Here is a 21,531-nt window from a genome sequence, read left to right on the forward strand (position 1 = left end):
AACTTGAATGTGACCGTGTGTGTGTGTGTGTGTGTGTGTGACGGATCTGACCATAAACCTCCCTCTCTTGTCTTTAACCTGACCAGTTATTATTTTCACCTTTAAACCCCCCGTGAAGCCTCAGAGTCAATCCTCTCAGCGAGGATTATAGTGTGCAGTCTCCTCGCTGAGTGCTAAACACCAGTGAAAAGCCTCACTTTGTCAAAACAACATGTAAGGTAACATGTCCCACAGGGCCGTAAACCGCACAGGTGCACCTCGCTACGTTATGTTAAAAGCAATTCATAAAGTTATCGCAATCACTGGCGCCGTCGCCTCGGTAACTTCACAGCTGCAGTTCAGCTGGAGTGTAAATCTCTTCTGATGACGACCATTTCCTGATGATTCAGTAGAAACGTGCGACTCTTTATTGATAGTCATTCGAGAGAGTTTATAACCACAAAATCTGTTTTTAATATCATAATTAGACAATGCAAAAACCCCGCCTGAACGCCATCACTGTGCATTGTTGGTAAGTTGTAATTACGAGGTAATAGTTTTATTTCTTTGGTAATTACAAAGCAACAAGGGAGGATGCATTTAAATGAAATAACATTGTAGTTATCAAATTTGATTCACAAACCTTTGAATGTATATATATCGCACTACAGTAACTGTCCTTAAGCTATTACCTGGATATTACTGTAGAAATGACATGTTATTACTTGAACATCATCTCTTTAGAGATAACATCTTATTACTATAATATGATGTAGAAATTGCCATACAGCGACTTTTATTAGTTTATTGTGTGTTTGCCCTTTCTACACCAAAACCACACAAACGACTGCTTTTTATAAAGAGATTAAATCATTTTATTAATAATAAAATATACATAGTGTTTTCTTCCCTGGTTTTTGCAGTTTTGTTGTGTGTTTCTTCACACTGCACCGCAGCAGTATAGACATTTTAAAGTAAACCTATAACCATTTTAATCCTGTACTGTATAGAGAAGATGATAGAACGACAGTCAGCGCTTTGAATTCATACGATTTATTAATAACTCAGTGTGAGGGACAGACCAAATGGAATGAAAGGCCGCTTATATAAGAATTTAATGTCCGAAAACAGCTGTTATCTTATTACTGTAATGTTCTCATAGCAATCGTACCAGTTATATCTGTTTTTACACACACAGGTATGACTTCATGATAGCGTCACCGCTTCAGTGGACAAGACAATAGAGCGCTAATTTAAGAGAGAAATCAAGAAATCAATCAAACATCATCGTCTTTGTCTCATTTATTGGAATAAAGAGGAGATTTTACTCATCGCAGGCCTTTGTGTGTGTGTGTGTGGAAGCAATGACCAGCCAACAAGAGGCTGCAGCTGGTCCACACACACACACACACACACACACACACACACACACACACACACACACACACACTGGGCCTCTTGTATTAGTGACACTGGTGAGTTATGGTAACAATAAAAGGGTGTGGCTCCTTTAAGAGAAGTCATGGTGGCTGTTAAATGGATCAGTGAAACACACTCACGCTGCAAGTGAAACCAGGATTTGGGTCAATTCAGCCGAAACACACACAGTCAGCGTCGGTGTGAGTGTCCCTTCAAAATAAAAGTCTTTGAATTCAGAAAATTCTATTTTGTAACGTATACTTTTGTAACTTTAATGTGTCTTAAAATGTGCTTTTCAAACAATTATTATTATTATTATTATTTTGTATTACGATTGTTTCTGTTGTGCCACGTTTCATAGCAACACATTTGTCACTAATCACAATATATAATCAAGGACAAGGACGTTGATTACATAACAACAATAATAAATATCCTACAAACCAAATAATAATGATCAAATCATAATAAATAATTCTCTGTTTATTCACAACATATAGAACAAAGGTCACGAAGTCTATGTGTTCAACGTGGACGGAGCATCTCTTAGCGTAACTTTCTCCACTATTATCGCGCTGTAAACTCCTCTTCAGCCAGGTAACTGCAGCCCAAGTTTCCCTCATTTATTTGAGCAGCGCCACCGCGAGGAGACATGAAGTAGCGACATCTGGTGAGTGAAACTGCTGTAATTTGTAAATTAAAATATCGATATTTGCCCTGGTGTATCGACTATTGTATTGCATGAGGAAGGACGACGATATATCACCAAATCAATATTAGGTACCACTTTGTTGTTTCCAATACCGATGTTAGTCCGATACAGTAATTTAGACCATTTATGAAGCTGTTAACAACACATTTGTGCCGAGTCATTTCAAAGACTTCATTTTCCAACTGTGTAACAAATACTGTTCTCCCAAAAAGAAGGAAAATAACAGCCCAAACATGACTCAGCTAAAATGCTTTTGCTGATATTGTATTTACATTTGTACAGTCATATATATATATGTATATATATATACATATATATATATGTAGGATTTTTGGACTGTATCAGATTTTTCATTTTTATCTGCCCGATATCCGATCCAGTGATTTGTCCAGTATCGGACCGATACTGACTGATACTAATTCCCATCCCTAATTTTGACCCACCCGTTCCCAAATAATAAATAACATTTTATTAACATTATTTGAATTGAACTGAATATCTGTAAAGTCACACATAAATGCATAAAAACGTAAATTTGAAGTTATGTAATCTGTTTATTTACATCATATAATATGCGTTTTATTCTGAAGGAGAGAGCCGGAAGTAGAATGTCTCTCTACGACTGTGTGATTTGTCATTAACACACACACACACACAGAGACAGAGAGAGAGAGAGAGAGAGAGAGAGAGAGAGAGAGAGAGAGATGGACGCGGAGCAGAGCGGCGGTGCAGGCGTATAAACCGGTGGAAAGGAGGGACATCAGATGAGGAGAAGATATGAACCGCGAGCATTATCATCTTCATCATCATCATCTTCTTCTTCTTCACAGCACAGTCCAGCTCCTGTCAGAGACACCAGCGTCATGAAACCAGTCCTGCATTGAGGTGAGAGCTGCTGCTGCTGCTGCTTTTGGTTTATTTTGGTGCGTCTGGATGATCCTCCTGACTCGTATATGATCAGAGAGGCTGGTGATGGTGGTGATGGTGATAATGTGAGGGGGGAAAACGCACCAGCATCGTGGTTTTTGTTGAGGACAACAGAGCTGCAGGTGCTGAGGAGGAGGCTGTGTGTTATGATGAAGAATCACAAGGATCAGGGAGATTTGATGGTGGAGAACAAGTGCAGTCGGATGATGATGATGATGATGATGATGTCGGTGCTTTTTAATGTGTTGATGAGGATGATGTGGATGCGCGCACGGGCACGGAGGAGGAGGAGGGGGGTGGGGGGTACGTGTGTGTGTTGGGGGGCGCGCGCGTAAAGGGGCTTTTGTGATTATCCATTAAATAGCCTTGCGGGAGTCAAGTGTGGTCAGAGTCAGAGTCAGGATCAGGATCAGGATCAGGATCAGGATCAGGATCAGGATCAGGGCTGAGGGACCTGAGTCGATGTGCTGTCATCTGATGTTGATGATGGGGTGTACAGTATATAATATAGGCCCCACTCTGGATGACCCCACGCCAGTGGACAGACTCGTGACTCGCAGGCTCCCATTCAGCGCCTCCTCCTCTTCCTCCTCCTCCTCCTCCTCCTCCTCCTCTGTGGACCAGGATCTGTCAGCCATTCAGCAGGAGGCTGCAGCTGCTGATCCCCATTCATGAAGTCCACAACACGCAGCCTGCACAACAATCTACTGTTGGCTTAAAATAGGCTGAGCAGGCCTGCAGTGGAGGCCACTAGTCTATATATATATAATATATATATATACACACACATACATATATCTACTGTAGGGATTGTATTGACTGTCTCCTATGTATCTATAAAACAAAGCTTGATAATCTTAATCTTAGCTGGATTTAAGCAGCTAAATCATTGCTACACTTAATTCCTGGATGTCTTTTTTTCTCCTGAGTGGCCAAATGATTTGCCTGTATATACTGTAGCTTACATGACATACATTATAATATATATATGTGATATATCTCCAGTTTAATCGCAATATGAATGGTGAACAAATCTGAAAATCAAAAGGGCTCAGATTCTCAGAACTGATAGATAGATAGATAGATAGATAGATAGATAGATAGACAGACAGACAGACAGACAGACAGACAGACAGACAGACAGACAGACAGACAGATAGATAGATAGATAGATAGATAGATAGATAGATAGATAGATAGATAGATAGATAGATAGATAGATAGATAGATAGATAGATAACCACACAGCACAATGAGACACGTTGTAATTGACCACACATTATAATCACAGCAGACTAAAGAGACAGGAAGAGAAAGTGAAAGACAGAGAAAATGGTTTGTTTTTGACTCGACTTCTTTGTGACGTTGTAGCACGGACTATTTAAAAACCCGATCAGATCACACAGGAAATGTTGTTATGAGTCTGATTACAGAAGTTCTTAAGAGGTTAAGTTTGAGCTGGAACAAACGTGTAACCTGTAACAACAGTGTAATGCAGCCCGATGTATTGTTGCAGAACGTGCTGCGGGGTTTTAAATCACTGTGATATTATCTGATACTCATGTTGTACAGAAGCAATAGAAGCTTATTATATGTCTGTATACTTAACCTCGATAATGTTATATATTCTTGTTCTGAATTGACAAACATTTCATTTCATTTTTGCAATAACTCAACAGTTGTTTTTTGATAAAATGATGGTAAGCAGCCTTGTTATTGACATGTATATACAATACATCAACAGAAAATACTTTTCTTAAAGCTCCCATAGAGTGGTCCTATTGCACATATATGTTAGTTATGGAGGTCGACTTCCATACATTAACTTGTTTTTATGGTCAAAAACCTCCTAATTTCTGGAAACGAGCCGATATAAATCTCTCCTCACTGAAGCTCTGGTCAGCCGCGCTGTTTCAGACTGAAATCTCACCCCCAGAAGACAGACTGTGTTGTGATTGGCCAGCCAGTGAGGGTTTTCCCCAACTGTCTTGTGATTGGCCAATACCTGGAAGTGACGTAATCAGCGCACCAGCTCTCAGAAGCGCAGCTCCCCCCTCTGGAACGGTGGATGCACTGCTACTCATTATCAAAACCTTTGTTTTGAAAATGGCTTTGTCACGACTCCTCGCCGCAGTCCCTTTTTTTTACGACTTTGACCCGGAGTCAGAAGACACTGTTCAGAGATCTCACTGAGCCCGAGATTACAATACAACACAGCGTTCTCAGCAGTGGCTGAACTGTTTGTTTTGAACCTTCAGGGCTTCATAAACGAGGTAATGGCTCAGATACACACCAAAAAAAACAGCGTTAATTGGAACTTCCGTTCTAGGTCCACTTTAAAGGTTCACTGTGTACGAATTAGTGACATCGAATGGTAAAGACAGCAAACTGCAACAAAAAGCTAACTCCTCCACTCATCTTTACCAAGACATGTCGGGGAACTGTGGTGGATGTAAACACTCTTTTACCTCTCTCTCTCTCTCTCTCTCTCTGCTGTTCTCTTCTTCTTCGTTGGTTTATGAATTGTGTTCATTTGGGTGGAGCTGTTCTCTGTTGTTGTTGTTTTAGTTTGTTGTCGTAAAGCTTTGGCTTTTAAATAAGTACACCAGGAGTGTAAGAATATATCAGTACAGTAAAACATTACGATGTTTGATGGCAACATCTGATGTGCTGATATATCGGGAGTACAGATACAGATATATGTATATATATGTGTGTATATGTATATGTATATGTATATACATACACATATATATGTATATATATATCCTTCTTCTTAATTGGAGCTAAAATGAACTGCAATATAATGGACTGATAACTGACACTCCACTATGTGGTCCTGTCCTTAATATCATAACGTTTTAAATTGTCCAAATTCAAATTCCTGCTTCCAGCTGATCACATGCATAATCCTTTATTAGATGGAAAAACTCATATTTACAGATTATTGGGCCTCATACCGACGCGTTCTCGCCGTCACTCAGGCTCGCCGATCGTCGACATTCGCTCAGTGACACTGAATTAGAACCATCTACTACACACACACACACACACACACACACACACACACACACACACACACACACACACACACGTCTCTGTGAGAGGCCTGTGGTCATCTGTGAAATTAGTTAGACCTGGTGGGTGAGAGACAGGAAATGGAAGTCAGTGGCGGTATGTGCATCTCCCACGCACTCTGTCCTTTATCACTGGCCGCCATATGGATGCCTTCGCTGCCTCAGTGTTAACATTGTCGCTGCTCACCAGAGAAACCACCACACACACAGTCTGCTGCTGCTGGAGCGCGCGCTGATTAACGCAATTTAATGTGTGCATTGAGGACTTCCACTTCACACTCTGTGCTCAGTCACAGTTTTGGTGATGAGGAATGTCTCTCATGTCCTCTCATCCTTTGTCTGGTTTGTTATCTCCTGCTGCATCTGTCTGGAGTATCAGTGTCTGGATCATACCTTTCATAATCTCTCTCTCTCTCTCTCTGTGTGTGTGTGTGTGTGTGTGGACATTGGTCCTCCAGTCCCACAGCTGATGAAGACACACTCCTGTCCTCCTGTGTCACGTTGGGACATGCTGGGTGAGGGACAAGGTTATCAGAGACGGGGTTAAAAGTCCCGAACCTGCTGCTCTGAAGTGGACCTTTAGATAACGTGTGGATAGAAGTGGCTGAAGGTTTTTCTGTTTCTGCTCTTTCTCTCGACGACTGACGTCTACGTCTGTGTCTCCGGTCCTTATCTGATGTCTACATCTCCTCTGCTTTTTCTTTTTCTTTTCTTTCTTTTTTAGTGGAGTGGTGAATCGCTCACCCACACACACCTGAATGTCTATACTCTTATAATCTTTCAGTTTGTTTTTGTCAGTGTGACTTTCTCACCTGTGGCACTGACACTGTATTTATGACCGTCCTCCTTAGACATGGGGACGATTTAAATATAATTGGTCGGGTACATGTGTTTTAGTTAAAAATGATTTAATACGACTGGATTTTTAAGTCACTCCCGTGAAATGTCGATGTTTTTCTTCGTTCATGATTAACACAATAAGAGAAATTCACCACAATTAAGTTACCGTAAGTGCTTTTAATCCTGACAATCGAAAACATCGTTAATTGTCCCATCACTAGTCCTCCGGTGATTATTTTCTTGACAAATCAGGTTTTTAGGGTTATAAAGTGTCAAAAAAGAGAGATAGAGATAGAGATAGATACACAGTTCAACTTGTAAGGATTTCCCATGAGGTTGTTACCATCATTTTCAAAATGCTTGTTTTGTCCAAACAACAATCAAAAACCACAAAGATATTCAAGACTCAAGATAACTTAATTATCACTGTTTATTTATGTGTGTGTGTGCTTGCGTGCGTGCGTGTGTGTTCACCAGTGTCACATGAGATAAAGAAACTGGAAGCTGAGAGTATTTCTTTTACTTTTATTTTTACTTTTACTTTTCATGTGATATTTTGAAATCCTCTTTACATCCTGATTGCTGCATTTAAATAAATACTTGGACGTGTACTTGGACAAAAACAAAAACAAGAAAAATCCAGTGACCTTCTCCCCAAAAACTTTATTTATTGATGGTCATCCTAAAGAGCTGAAGATTTATATTTATTAAACAAATAACATCATGAAATGTTTCCAAAACAAGTTGAGAATTTTATTTTGAAACTGCTCCTCTCTATTTGCTTGGTTAAGCCGATAACAAATGCCAATTATTCAGTATAGATATTTATACATATATATAGATTTTTTTATTTTTTTGTGGATCTTTACCGCTCACTTTTTCCTCTTATAGAATAAATTATTTAGAAAACACAGATAACAACAACTCACTGGTTTTCAAATTAATTCTTAATTTCTTTTATAATTATTAATTCATCAGTTCACACATACGCTACGTGGACATTGTGTGAAATAACATGTAATCAGGAAGGACAGACTTTACATCCTGACATAAGGAACGATCTACGTGTCCTATACATAATTACACATCGTGTATTCATGTAGAGTTGTACATCAGTGCTGTGCTGTACTGTACTGAACTGTACCGTACTGTGCTGTAGCAGCAGGCTAATCTTAGTAAACATCACCGGGCTCAAACTCCCTGAGGTTTGAGCACGACGTCACCAACATCCTCATCAACCAATCATCTGTGTGTGCATACTTTTTTATTTATATCTTTGTGAGGTCCAAAAACAACACAACGCAACCTATTTTTTAAGGGTTAGGGTAAGCATTATGTGTGTGTGTGTGTGTGTGTGTGTGTGTGTGTGTTTGTGTGTGTGTGTGTGTGTGTGTGTGTGTGTGTGTGTGTGTGTGTGTGTGTGTGTGTGTGTGTGTGTGTGTGTGTGTGTGTGTGTGTGTGTGTGTGTGTGTGTGTGTGTGTGTGTGTGTGTGTGTGTGTGTCGCAGTCAACATATGCAGTGTTTATCTCTGCACATGTACATAGAGGTTAGTGTACGCACAGCTTTTTGACGAACACAAACATCTGTACATCTGGCCCTGATATCACTTCCTCAGTAGCTGTGTTACCCCCCCCCCCCCCCCCCCCCCCCCACAACAGCACAGTATACTGTGTACTGTACTCGTACTGTACAGTATGTTGGTTCTGGCTCTGCACAGCTCAGTCCTGCAAAGGTAAACGGATCATGCACGATGTGTTTTGCAGGCTGCAGCTGATTGCTTCTCCCTGAACAGTAATGTCTATTTCCTGTTCTCCCCAGTCAGTTTACAGTTACAGACACAACTCCCAACCATCTGACAGAGATATCAGCCCTGCTCCCCTGGGTAAAGAAGCAGCAGGCGGAAGAGGGGGCACAGTTCATGGTAGATTTCTACAGCAGACAAGGGAGAGGAAGGAGAAAGGGCCTCCAGCTCTTAAGGATGGAGGTTAACATTTGGGATCCATCTCAACTCCCGTTGTTGGACATAAAGGGGGAAAAAAAGACTGCTGGGAGTTGGGGGGATGTTGGAGTCTAACATGGTGTCTCTACACTGACTCCCTTTCTTTACGCTCCCCATGTCTCTTCCACCTCCTTAAAAACGCTCTCTGATTGTTTTAGCAGCTGGCCCACAGAGCCAAAACATCTCCCTCCTCATATAGTGGAACAAAAAAGGGAAAGTCTTTCATTCATAATAAGCATACACAAATCATTGTTTAGCGGTTTTGGTCCCAGCGTCACTGTTTTGTTTCACAGCGGGCAACTTTTTCAAAATCCTACTGTACCCACTGACACAGTCTGTACTTCAGACAGTGGACACTGCAAAGTCTTTAGCCTTGAAAGAGGCAACTATGTCCCTGAGCCCCAACACAGAGCTGAAAGTGAGAGAGCAGCCAATCATTTATCAGCTATATGGCTTGTTTAGAGTGTATGGATGTGCAAATAAGCTGTTGTTTGCCAACAAGTTCACTACATTGATTTAGAATTGTTCACAACTTATTTCTGCTCCCTCCGATGGATGAAAAAATCAGGTTTAATTCAGGTTTAAAGGATAAAAAAAAATAAAAAATACTTGGGTTCAATTACCTGGCTTTGCTAGTCTATATGTGTCCTTGAGGATTACATTTAACCCCATGTTGCAGCGTGTGCATGGGTATGAAAGATGCTCCTCAAGACTAGAAAGGCTCTATAAATACAGACCATAAAACAAACTCTTCTTCTGATTTTATTTGGTAGTAAAGGCCACATTATACTTCCACAACTGTGTAATGCGTTATCCGACTGCGTAACCACGGAGACCCCTCGAGCCTTCACACTTCTCCGTCGTGATGCCGGATACGCACTGCAATATCCCGCCCGATCAGTAGGGGTCACTACGCAAGGTTGTTGTGCTTCTGGCTACAGTGAGCAACAGAGAAAGACTGTTGTTGTTGTTGTTGTTGTTGTTGCAGCTGAATAACATTGAAACAGTAGCCGTTTCTCACTTTTCTGTGTTGTGGAACGCAGTTTTAAGATCATTTGAGGCGAGAAATTAGCCATTTAGAGTCTAAACGTGTGCTGTGTGTATTAAGATATGACGTATTAATCGCAGCCCTTGCCGCCTCAGTTGTCCCTTGACAGAGTGACGGACACTTAAAGGGACAATGTGTAGTATTTATGGGTTTATATAACCCAAAATCCACTTTTTTATACATATTATGTGCTCCTGCATTGTCTAGTCACTGTATAATAGTTTTTGTTTCATTTTCGTAGTGTTTCAAAAAGTCATGTAAAATAACATGGTCGCGGGCCGCGGTTGCATAGCCACTGTTAGCAGCGAGACGCCATGTTTCTACCGGAGCCTGTAAGGACAAACGCAAGAGAACAAAACAAGCGTCTCTTTACTTGTAGCAGAAGTCCTGCCTCCTCTCTCTCCGCTTCGTCTGCTACGGCCGTGGTAGCTCGCCCTCTCCCTCGCCTCACGAACCTCATCTGCTGACACGGAGAAAGACGACGAGGACGACATTTGACCAGCTGCGGATACCGTAGCGCTCAGGGAAGGGAGGGGGTGAGCAGAGCAGCAGGTCTTTGTTGTAAATTTCAGCCTCTCCTCTAGATGGCACTATAAACTACTTATTTCCCCTTTAAAAAATATTTTGTGCAGCCGTAGATGACGCAGAGGCTCTCCGGCGACGTAGAGGGGTCTCCGAAACCGACGTAGCGCACTTTACGCAGGAGTATAAATTGGGCTTAACAAGTAACAAAGATAGTTAGAGGAAATTTTGTGGAGTAAAAGTTGCTAAAAAATGTACAAAGTAAAGTACAGATAAGTGAATGTTGTACTTAAGTACAAAGTATTTGTACTTTGTTACAATGGTTGTTTTTCTATGATATTAAATACTGTATGTGTAGATCTAACCTGCCTTTCGTCCAATATCAACTGGCTGGATTGGCTCCAGCTCCTATTCAACCCTCTGAGGAGACACAGTGTAGATAATGGGATGAATGGCTGTATAATACAAGTCTAATTAGATCTGATGCATCAACATTTGAGCACCATTTTATTGTTGCCGCTGGTTGAAAGTCTGTTGAGTCTGTTGAGCTGTCAGCACAATTTCCCTTTTTGTTATTATTGTGAGAGCTAAAATCAATACGAGAGACATTAGAACGTGCATCCATTTGAACATAAACATGTCCTTTTATTCATCCGCTAGTGTAGCTAGCCAGAAATTGTCGCTAGCATAGGTAGAACTGAATACAAGTGATTGTTATCCCCACTTCCTGTGTCACTCATTCACACACTTTTCCATCTCTGCCAATCATTTTTATATATATGTAAATATGTATATATATATATATGTGTGTGTGTGCTTTGCAGTAGCCTTCAGAGGGCTCAAACATATACTGTACAGCTGGATTCTGTTTACTGTCGCCATTACTGTACATTGCTCAAAACGAAGGAGCTGTCAATCAGAGCCTCATCTGCCACGCCCACACTGTCCTGACCAGTGGTCTAAACCAGTCTAATCAGCAAAATTAGCTGTTTTCAAACCAGGTTTTTTAATTGTTATGAATAGTTATTTACACTCAGACTTTTGTAGATGCTTAATGAGACACTCAACTTTGATATAATATATTATATTATACATACTTTTAATATGACGAGCCACGTTTCCAAAGGCTTTAACAGAGGAGCCATTTGAAAATAAACATGTCTTTTGATTCATCCGCTGGGACCGTATCTATGTTCCCCGGGTCCTATGTTCCCCGCTTTGTATGTGACCGGGGAACATAGGACCCTTTCTCTAACCCTAATCCTAACCCTACCCTTTTTCAAAAAAAAGGGTCCTATGTTCCCCTGTCACATACAAAGTGGACCTTTTTTGGGAAAAACGGGGAACATAGGACCCGGGAAACATAGGTACGACCCCCATCCGCTATTGTAGCTAGCTAGAAATTGTAGCTAGCGTAGGTAGAACTGAATACAAGTGATTGTTATCGTGTTTTCCCCACTTCCCGTGTCACTCATTCACACACTTTTCTATCTCTGCCAATAATTGTTTTGGTTTATATATATGTGTGTGTGTGTGTGTGTGTGTGTGTGTGTGTGTGTGTGTGTGCGTGCGTGCGTGCGTGCGTGCGTGTGTGTGTGTGTTTGCAGTATGAAGCCTTCAGTCTGCTGAGCCTCCAAAATCCACAACACTGTCCACTTCCTCCAGCGTCTCATGGCTTGAGTTTCATGCTGACTGTGTGTGTGTGTGTATGTGTGTGTGTGTGTGTGGGAGAGGCATATAGACAGTCCAGTATCCTTGAGCGAGGCACATCCCATCTCCGTAAAGGGCAGGAGTTGGAGAAATACACCTCACCATCCTTCTTCTTTTTTTTTGCTGAATGAGTGGAAAGTTGGCCACACGCTGAATGGTTATTGACTGCCACACACACACACACACACACACACACACACACACACACACACACACACACACACACACACACAGGGAGCAAGATAGCTGTTACAACAGCACGTGGTGATTAGCAGTTGAATGAATGGATGTTTGAATGAATGAATGAATGAAGCGACGGATTCATGAATGAAGCCTGAAAGAGATTCTACCTTTAGTTCCATATAGTTGCCATCATGAAACGTTGCCATCCGTGCTATTGGTTTGATTATTGGTGTCATTTATTCATTATACATGATAACATGGGCCACCGATTTGGGTTGCCAGGTTGTAAAAAAAAGGTCCTACAGCTGCTGTTTTCCTTCTTAAAAGTCTCATATTATGCTAAATCAACTTTTTAGTCATTTAAATCCTTATATTCGGGACTCTGGAGGTCCTACCAGTTGCCAAAGTGTGAAAGAAGATGACTCACTCATGTTTTTGTGGTCCTCCTCAATCTAAGTACAGGGGATAAAACTTGCATTATTGACTTCCGCGCTCATTGGGACGTCACAACGCACTAAATTCCTGGAATTATTGTCTCGCTGAGCTCCGCTTTGTCTGTAAAACACTTGAGAGTGCTGGTGAGGGTAATGGCATCTGAAAACCGGAAGTCTGCGAAGTCCATGAAAAGTTCTATTCTTGGCTCCACAGTGCACCACAGAGTTCTACACAAACTTCCAGCCTCAGAGGATTTATCTGTCCAGTGGATACATGTTATATATGACGGCAATGTGCCTGCTAGAGCCTGCAAATGATGACTTTTCCAAATGCTAACTGCTGTTAGCTCCCAGTAGCCTCTGTGGCTGATGTCATTTCAATTAAAGGGTTTATTATAGATTAATAAAGCCTTTGAATGAAATGCTCTTTCTCTCTTTCTTGTAAATCAGTATCACAGTCATGTTCTGTGCTGCACATCTCTGTCACCTGAGATTCTGAGAGAAAACAACAGCAAAGAGCTGCTGCACACTGGTATTTGTGCAGTTTTAGTATCATTATTCCGTAATCCTACACTCTCTATCCATTATACTGTAGCATTACTCTGTATTTCTGACACCAATGTCTCAGCAGACACAAGTTTTTCTCTGTGCTAGATCAGCTAATCAGGCATATTGTTTATTTCAGGTCTGCGTGAGTCAGACTTAATTCCAGTTGTTGTTTGTTTGTTTGTTTTTTGGAATTAATCCTTTTTGAAAAGACTCTCAGAAATGACAAAAGTGTGGTTAACACGGGGATGAAACTCAGAAAGCAAACATCTGAACACATCGTGTTTAAAGTGAACTGCCAAAAGAAGTCCGGCACCTCTGAGTGTCGTCCTTTCCCACTCAGATGTTTCATCTTTTTTCATATTTTTTGAAAATTACTCCAACGTGTGTTTGACACTATTAACCGGCGATGTGTTGAGGCAGAGAGAGAAAGAGCGAATTAAAGAAAGAGAGAAGTCTGCTTGAATGTTGCTCCTGACACCGCGGTGATATGGCTCTGTGTTCTGGCCTCACCGCAGAGTGCAAAGAATTTTATCAGTGATGTGATGTGGTTTGGCACCGCTCTGGCCCAGAGAGGGAGTCTCAAAGATGAGTCATTCACACACACACACACACACACGCACACACACAGAGAGAGTCTCACTAAGAACAGAGTTCACTCAGAGTGGGAGTGGTTCCGCCTGCTCCACACTGAGCTCACATTTCCTGGTTCCCTCCATGGATAAGGAGGAGCAGCCAGAGCTCCGCCCACTGCTGCGTCATATGTTGTTGAGATCAATGTTCAGACCTGTCCAATTGTGAGGAAGAGAATCTCAGACGTGTCGTGGTGACAGAGCAGTGAAATGGCAGGAGTTCAGCAACTTCAGAGAGAAAGCTTCTCTTGTTCCATCTGTCTGGATCCACTGAAGGATCCGGTGACTCTTTCCTGTGGACACAGCTTCTGTATGAACTGTATTAAAAACCACTGGGACACAGAGGAGGAGAAGAGGATCTACAGCTGCCCTCAGTGTAGAGAGGCCTTCATGCCGAGGCCTGAACTGAAGAAAAACACCATGTTAGCAGAGTTAGTGGAGGAGCTGAAGAAGACCGGACTCCAAGCTGCTCCTGCTGATCACTGCTATGCTGGAGCTGAAGATGTGGCCTGTGATGTCTGCACTGGCAGGAAACTGAAAGCTCTCAAGTCGTGTTTGGTTTGTTTGGCCTCTTACTGTGAGGAACACCTCCATCCTCACCATCAAGCTCCTGCATTTAAGAAACACAAGCTGGCAGAGCCCTCCGAGAACCTCCAGGAGAACATCTGCCCTCGTCACAACGAGGTGATGAAGATGTTCTGCCGCACCGATCAGCAGAGCATCTGTTATCTCTGCTCTGTGGACCAACATAAAGACCACGACACAGTCTCAGCTGCAGCAGAGAGGACGCAGAAGCAGAGAGAGCTGGATCTGGGTCTAGAAGAAGTCCAGCAGATAGTCCAGGACATAGACAGAGACGTGAAGGTGCTTCAACAGGAGGTGGAGGATCTCACTCTCTCTGCTGATGAAGCCGTGGAGGACACAGACGAGATCGCCACCGAGATGATGCTTCTCATACAGAGGAGAAGCTCTGAGGTGAAGCAGCAGATCAGATCCAAGCAGGAAACTGAAGTGAGTCGAGTCAGAGACGCTGAGGAGAAGCTTCAGCAGAAGATCACTGAGCTGAAGAAGAGAGAAGCTGAACTGAAGCAGCTCTCACTCACACACGATCACAACCAGTTTCTCCTCAACTACCGCTCACTGTCAGCACTCAGTCCATCTACACACTCGTCCATCAGCGTCCGTCCTCTGAGACACTTTGAGGACGTGACAGCGGCTGTGGTAAAGCTCAGAGGTCTCCTGCAGGACGTCCTGACCGAGACGTGGACAAACGTCTCACTGGCTGTGGCTGAAGTGGATGTTTTACTGCCAGAACCAGAACCAAAGGCCAGATTTTCACAGGAAATCACACTGGATCCAAACACAGCTCACAAACGTCTGTTTTTATCTGAGGGAAACAGAAAAGTGACATTTATGAAGAAAGATCAGTCTTATCCTCAACACACAGACAGATTCACTGGTTATATTCAGGTCATGAGTAAAGAGAGTCTGACTGGACGTTGTTATTGGGAGGTGGAGTGGAGAGGAGGAAGAGGAGCTGATGTAGCAGTGACGTACAAGAACATCAGCAGATCAGGTTCATATGAATGTGGATTTGGATTCAATGACAAATCGTGGGTTTTAGTTTGTAAACAAAACAATTGTCACTTTGGTCACAACAAAATCTGGACTAAAGTCTCAGATGATTTGTTCTCCAGAGTTGGAGTTTACCTGGACCACAGAGCAGGACTTCTGTCCTTCTACAGAGTCTCTGACACCATGACTCTGATCCACAGAGTCCAGACCACGTTCACTCAGCCTCTCTATGCTGGAGTTAATCTATATTATCCTTCACCTGGAGCAACAGCTGAGTTCTGTAAACTCAAATAGACTGGAGTTCTTTCAGGAGCAGCCAGTTAAATTATGTGTTTAAATCTTTAATTCTCTGCTCTCATAGCAACAACAAAAACATTAAGAAAAAGAAATCAACGTATCATTATCAAAGTAGATATATGAAGTGGTTAGATTTGCTTACTTTCGTCAGGAAAACATAACAAGTTTTATAATCAGTTTGTTTTGGCAAAGACGATAATAGAGCTGTGAACTAAAATATTTACCTTGAATTTTGACTTCTTAGAAGAATTTAAACAATATTTTAATCAGATCGTCTTTCTTGTTGAATCAATTCACTTAATTTATCTGAAATATAAACTGTGTGATGATCGTTTTTATTTTGATTGTATATTTGTGCATCACCACCATTTGTGCAACAGAACAATCAGTGCAGTGGTCTTTTTAACCCTTTGGCTCCTGTGTTATGTGACTTGTGACCTCAGCTGTGAGCGCCTGTGATGCTCTGGTGTCGTAGGTGTTCTTCATTCCATGAGGAAACAATTTTGTCTTCCTTTGTTGGCCTGGAAGGCAAAGTTCACGAGTTATGGTAGAGAAGAGATGGCTAAAAAGTGGTGATGTTATGATTTCTGATGTCTTGATTACAATGTGTAAATTCTTTGTATCAGTCTTATGATTATGTTTATGATTGATTGTGTATTTTGTCCCTGGGTTAAGGGTATTTGATTCATGGTTGAGTGTAATTGATTGGTTTATTGAGGCTCTGTGCTTCATACTTAGTTTATTGATTGTAGAAATCAATAAAAGGGAGGATTGCAAGAGGAAAAACACATTATTCGGCCTTCTCTGAAATTAGCAGCTCACATTCCTAAGCACAAACCTAAACAACTCAGGACAGTGCCTGACTGGGGCAGACGACTGTTATCTCAACTGCGCAGTCCTCCCCAACGTCGACTCTAAGCATCATCAGAGGAAGGCGTCAGGCATATTGACTTGACGTCTCTCCCGTCTCGCACCTTTTCTCCAAAACCCTTTAAATACCATAACTCTGGGACTCACAGGCAGACTGACAGAGGACATCCAACTGTTAACATGTTCTGCATTGTCTTAGTTCTCCGCAGATCTGAGCTGTTTCCAATAAAGCATTTCAACTTAACTCAGCTCTGACTCCAAAAAACTCCATCCTTGATCATCTCACCTAATCATCAAATCTCAGGGGACATTACATTGACATTAATTTCCTGGAGACTTACTAGTAGTATATTACTCCTGGCAGTAAGTTCACAAGTACCACTGAAAATATTTGCAAACTTCTTAAGGAATAATTTATATGATTTTTTGAAATTCAGGAAATCATCCATTTTCCCTGATGCACTTTGACAGTGAGCTGACTTTAGTCTCAAAAACAAAAAGTAAGTCGGAATGACTTGAAATTTACCATCATAATAGTCGGCATCACCCTGAACAAGGATACGTTGAAAATATTTGCAAACCTCTTAAGGAATAATTTTAATGATTTTTTTTAATTCAGGAAATGATCCATTTGCCCTGATGCACTTTGACAGTGAGCTGACTTTTGTCTCAAAAACATAAGTATCTCTCGAATGACTTGAAATTTACCATCATAATAATCCGCATCGCCCTGAACAAGGATCCGTTGAAAATATTTGCAAATATTTTAAGGAATAATTTCAATGAATTTTTGAAATTCAGGAAATGATCCATTTGCCCTGATGCACTTTGACAGTGAGCTGACTTTAGTCTCAAAAACAAAAAGTAAGTCGGATGACTTGAAATTTACCATCATAATAGTCGGCATCACCCTGAACAAGGATCCGTTGAAAATATTTGCAAATATTTTAAGGAATAATTTCAATGAATTTTTGAAATTCAGGAAATGATCCATTTGCCCTGATGCACTTTGACAGTGAGCTGACTTTAGTCTCAAAAACAAAAAGTAAGTCGGATGACTTGAAATTTACCATCATAATAGTCGGCATCACCCTGAACAAGGATACGTTGAAAATATTTGCAAACCTCTTAAGGAATAATTTTAATGATTTTTTTTAATTCAGGAAAATGATCCATTTGCCCTGATGCACTTTGACAGCTGACTATAGTCTCAAAAACAAAAAGTATCTCGGAATGACTTGAAATTTACCATCATAATAGTCGGCATCACCTGAACAAGGATCCGTTGAAAATATTTGCAAAACACTTAAGGAATAATTTATATGAATTTTTGAAATTCAGGAAAATTATCCATTTGCCCTGATGCACTTTGACAGTGAGCTGACTTTTGTCTCAAAAACATAAGTATCTCGGAATGACTTGAAATTTACCATCATAATAATCCGCATCGCCCTGAACAAGGATACGTTGAAAATATTTGCAAACCTCTTAAGGAATAATTTAAATGAATTTTTGAAATTCAGGAAATGATCCATTTGCCCTGATGCACTTTGACAGTGAGCTGACTATAGTCTCAAAAACAAAAAGTATCTCGGAATGACTTGAAATTTACCATCATAATAATCGGCATCGCCCTGAACAAGGATCCGTTGAAAATATTTGTAAATATTTTAAGGAATAATTTAAATGAATTTTTGAAATTCAGGAAATTATCCATTTGCCCTGATGCACTTTGACAGTGAGCTGACTTTCGTCTCAAAAACAAAAAGTAAGTCGGAATGACTTGAAATTTACCATCATAATAGTCGGCATCACCCTGAACAAGGATATGTTGAAAATATTTGCAAACCTCTTAAGGAATAATTTTAATGATTTTTTTTAATTCAGGAAATGATCCATTTGCCCTGATGCACTTTGACAGTGAGCTGACTTTTGTCTCAAAAACATAAGTATCTCTCGAATGACTTGAAATTTACCATCATAATAATCCGCATCGCCCTGAACAAGGATCCGTTGAAAATATTTGCAAATATTTTAAGGAATAATTTAAATGAATTTTTGAAATTCAGGAAATGATCCATTTGCCCTGATGCACTTTGACAGTGAGCTGACTTTAGTCTCAAAAACAAAAAGTAAGTCGGATGACTTGAAATTTACCATCATAATAGTCGGCATCACCCTGAACAAGGATACGTTGAAAATATTTGCAAACCTCTTAAGGGAATAATTTTAATGATTTTTTTTAATTCAGGAAAATGATCCATTTGCCCTGATGCACTTTGACAGCTGACTATAGTCTCAAAAACAAAAAGTATCTCGGAATGACTTGAAATTTACCATCATAATAGTCGGCATCACCCTGAACAAGGATACGTTGAAAATATTTGCAAAACACTTAAGGAATAATTTATATGAATTTTTGAAATTCAGGAAAATTATCCATTTGCCCTGATGCACTTTGACAGTGAGCTGACTTTTGTCTCAAAAACATAAGTATCTCGGAATGACTTGAAATTTACCATCATAATAATCCGCATCACCCTGAACAAGGATACGTTGAAAATATTTGCAAACCTCTTAAGGAATAATTTAAATGAATTTTTGAAATTCAGGAAATGATCCATTTGCCCTGATGCACTTTGACAGTGAGCTGACTATAGTCTCAAAAACAAAAAGTATCTCGGAATGACTTGAAATTTACCATCATAATAATCGGCATCACCCTGAACAAGGATCCGTTGAAAATATTTGTAAATATTTTAAGGAATAATTTAAATGAATTTTTGAAATTCAGGAAATTATCCATTTGCCCTGATGCACTTTGACAGTGAGCTGACTTTCGTCTCAAAAACAAAAAGTAAGTCGGAATGACTTGAAATTTACCATCATAATAGTCGGCATCACCCTGAACAAGGATATGTTGAAAATATTTGCAAACCTCTTAAGGAATAATTTATATGAATTTTTGAAATTCAGGAAATGATCCACTTGCCCTGATGCACTTTGACAGTGAGCTGACTTTCTTATGGCTGTTCCATAACTGTCTGAGTCTGACCCTGTGCTCTTCTTCCTCTTCTGCAGCCTCTCCTCGGTGGGTTGGCATGGCCCAGTGATGAACGGAGCAGCGGTGGTGCCCGGTAGCCCGGAGCTCTCCTCCTCGTGCCCACTGCCTGACTGGCGAGAGTTCTGTGAGCTCCACGCTCGAGCTACTGCTGCAGACTTTGCCGACAAGTTCCAGCGCTTCCTCTTAGAGAACCCGTGCTACGACTCGCCCGGCGCAGATGCCAGCTTCTCACAGCACTTTGCCCACCACTTCCTGGAGTGCTTCTCTGCCGCTCTGACCCAGGCCCGGGAGAACCAGGCGTCCTCACCGGGAGAGAACGGCTCCAACGCAGCACCCAAGTACAGCATAGTTCCTTTTCTTGGAATTCAGGGCTTCCCACTGTCCTACGGCCACGACCTTTACCAGAGGCGCAAGGACGCTGGGGCTTCAAGTGAATCTCTGGACAGTATGGACAGTGGAGGGGGAGGGATAGAGGGCGGAGGCAACGGTTCCTCTGCCCCCCGAGGCTCTCAGCCGACCCACAAGGTGTCTGCCCTTGGACAGTCTCGCAGCTCAGAGGATGTGTCGGTGAGTCACCCAAAGGCTCGCTTCAAGAAGGGCTTCTCTCTGAGGAACATGAGCTTGTGCGTGGTGGACGGGGTGAAGGAGATGTGGCACCGACGGGCCTCTCCTGAGCCTGATGCTCCCCCAGGAGCCAGGAGGGCTAATGGGGGAGCAGGAGGAGGAGCGGGCATAGGAGTAGGGGCGGGGGGTGAGGCGGCAGGGGGAGAGAAGTGGTCCCAAAAACTGCGTCTTCCCAGAGGTTCCCAGGGCCACAAGGCGGAGATGCTGGAAATCCAGAGGGAAGGCGCTCTGAGGTACATGGTGGCCGACGACACAAACTGTATGGGTGCTGCACAATGGCAGAAGTGCCGTCTACTGCTGAGGAAGACGAGAAGAGAGGAAGGAGGCGAGAAGTTCCTGCTGGAGTTTTACGTACCACCTAAGGTAAACAGTCAAGCAGCAGCAGTGAATGAATGAATGAGTAGATTAATAATAACTGTAACTGTAGGACAGCAACTAACATCATCAGTCATGAGTACCTTCATTGTAAATGTTAATACACATTTTAATTTGCCAGAACACATTCAAGAGACAAAAGACCCTCATGTGGAGGATAGATGGAAAGTCCCAGACTTGTTTTAATCTCTTTATTGACAAACTAGAGAAGACATTCAGAGATCCTCCAAACGGTGATCATGATTTGATCAAACAAACTCTCCTTTAGGTAATAAAAGTCCTGAAATCCTAAAACCATGTAAGACGCTGCAAGAAGATATGGCTTAACATTTCTACTCAAACAAATAATGAAAACAGTTTATGTGATGTGTGGAATTTCAATTTCATTCAATTCAATTCAATCATTGTCCCTGAAAATAGGTGCAGACAAATTTTCTTTCAATCGAACAATCAATTAATCAACTAGAATCTAAATCTAAAGAAAATAATTTATTAATGTACTTTTTTTGTGAAGCATTTTCTCTTTATGTCCTCTCAAATGTGAGGATTGGTTGTTTTTCCACTTCATATTTGTTAACACATGTTTTTGAGATTCACTCAGCCATGCATCTGATTGATATATAAGATATAGTACAACACTTTTAGCTTAACTGGGGATTGAATGAAGAAGTCATTGCGTCCAATCATGGGTTAAAGA

At 41.3% G+C, this 21,531-nt stretch overlaps 2 protein-coding genes across 2 annotated transcripts in view; both read left to right on the top strand.

The window, feature by feature from the left end:
* The first annotated feature begins 2,861 nt into the window (after window positions 1-2,861).
* Window positions 2,862-21,531, top strand: part of sh2b2 (SH2B adaptor protein 2) — a 31,113-nt gene continuing 12,443 nt past the window's right edge. Inside the window, exons 1-2 of the mRNA XM_083886204.1 lie at window positions 2,862-2,995; window positions 19,853-20,822. Coding sequence (XP_083742330.1) covers window positions 19,884-20,822 — 939 coding nt within the window. The 5' untranslated portion in view covers window positions 2,862-2,995; window positions 19,853-19,883. The remainder of the gene's footprint in view (window positions 2,996-19,852; window positions 20,823-21,531) is intronic.
* Window positions 14,217-15,898, top strand: LOC310924502 (E3 ubiquitin/ISG15 ligase TRIM25-like; the record flags this gene model as incomplete). The annotated part of the gene is made up of 1 exon (XM_083886261.1): window positions 14,217-15,898. Exon 1 carries the CDS (start codon window positions 14,240-14,242, stop codon window positions 15,896-15,898), a length of 1,659 nt encoding a protein of 552 aa, XP_083742387.1. The 5' UTR covers window positions 14,217-14,239.

The sequence above is a fragment of the Microchirus variegatus genome, assembly GCF_963457635.1.
Source record: "Microchirus variegatus genome assembly, chromosome: 3".
In the NCBI taxonomy this organism is placed as follows: Eukaryota; Metazoa; Chordata; class Actinopteri; order Pleuronectiformes; family Soleidae; genus Microchirus; species Microchirus variegatus.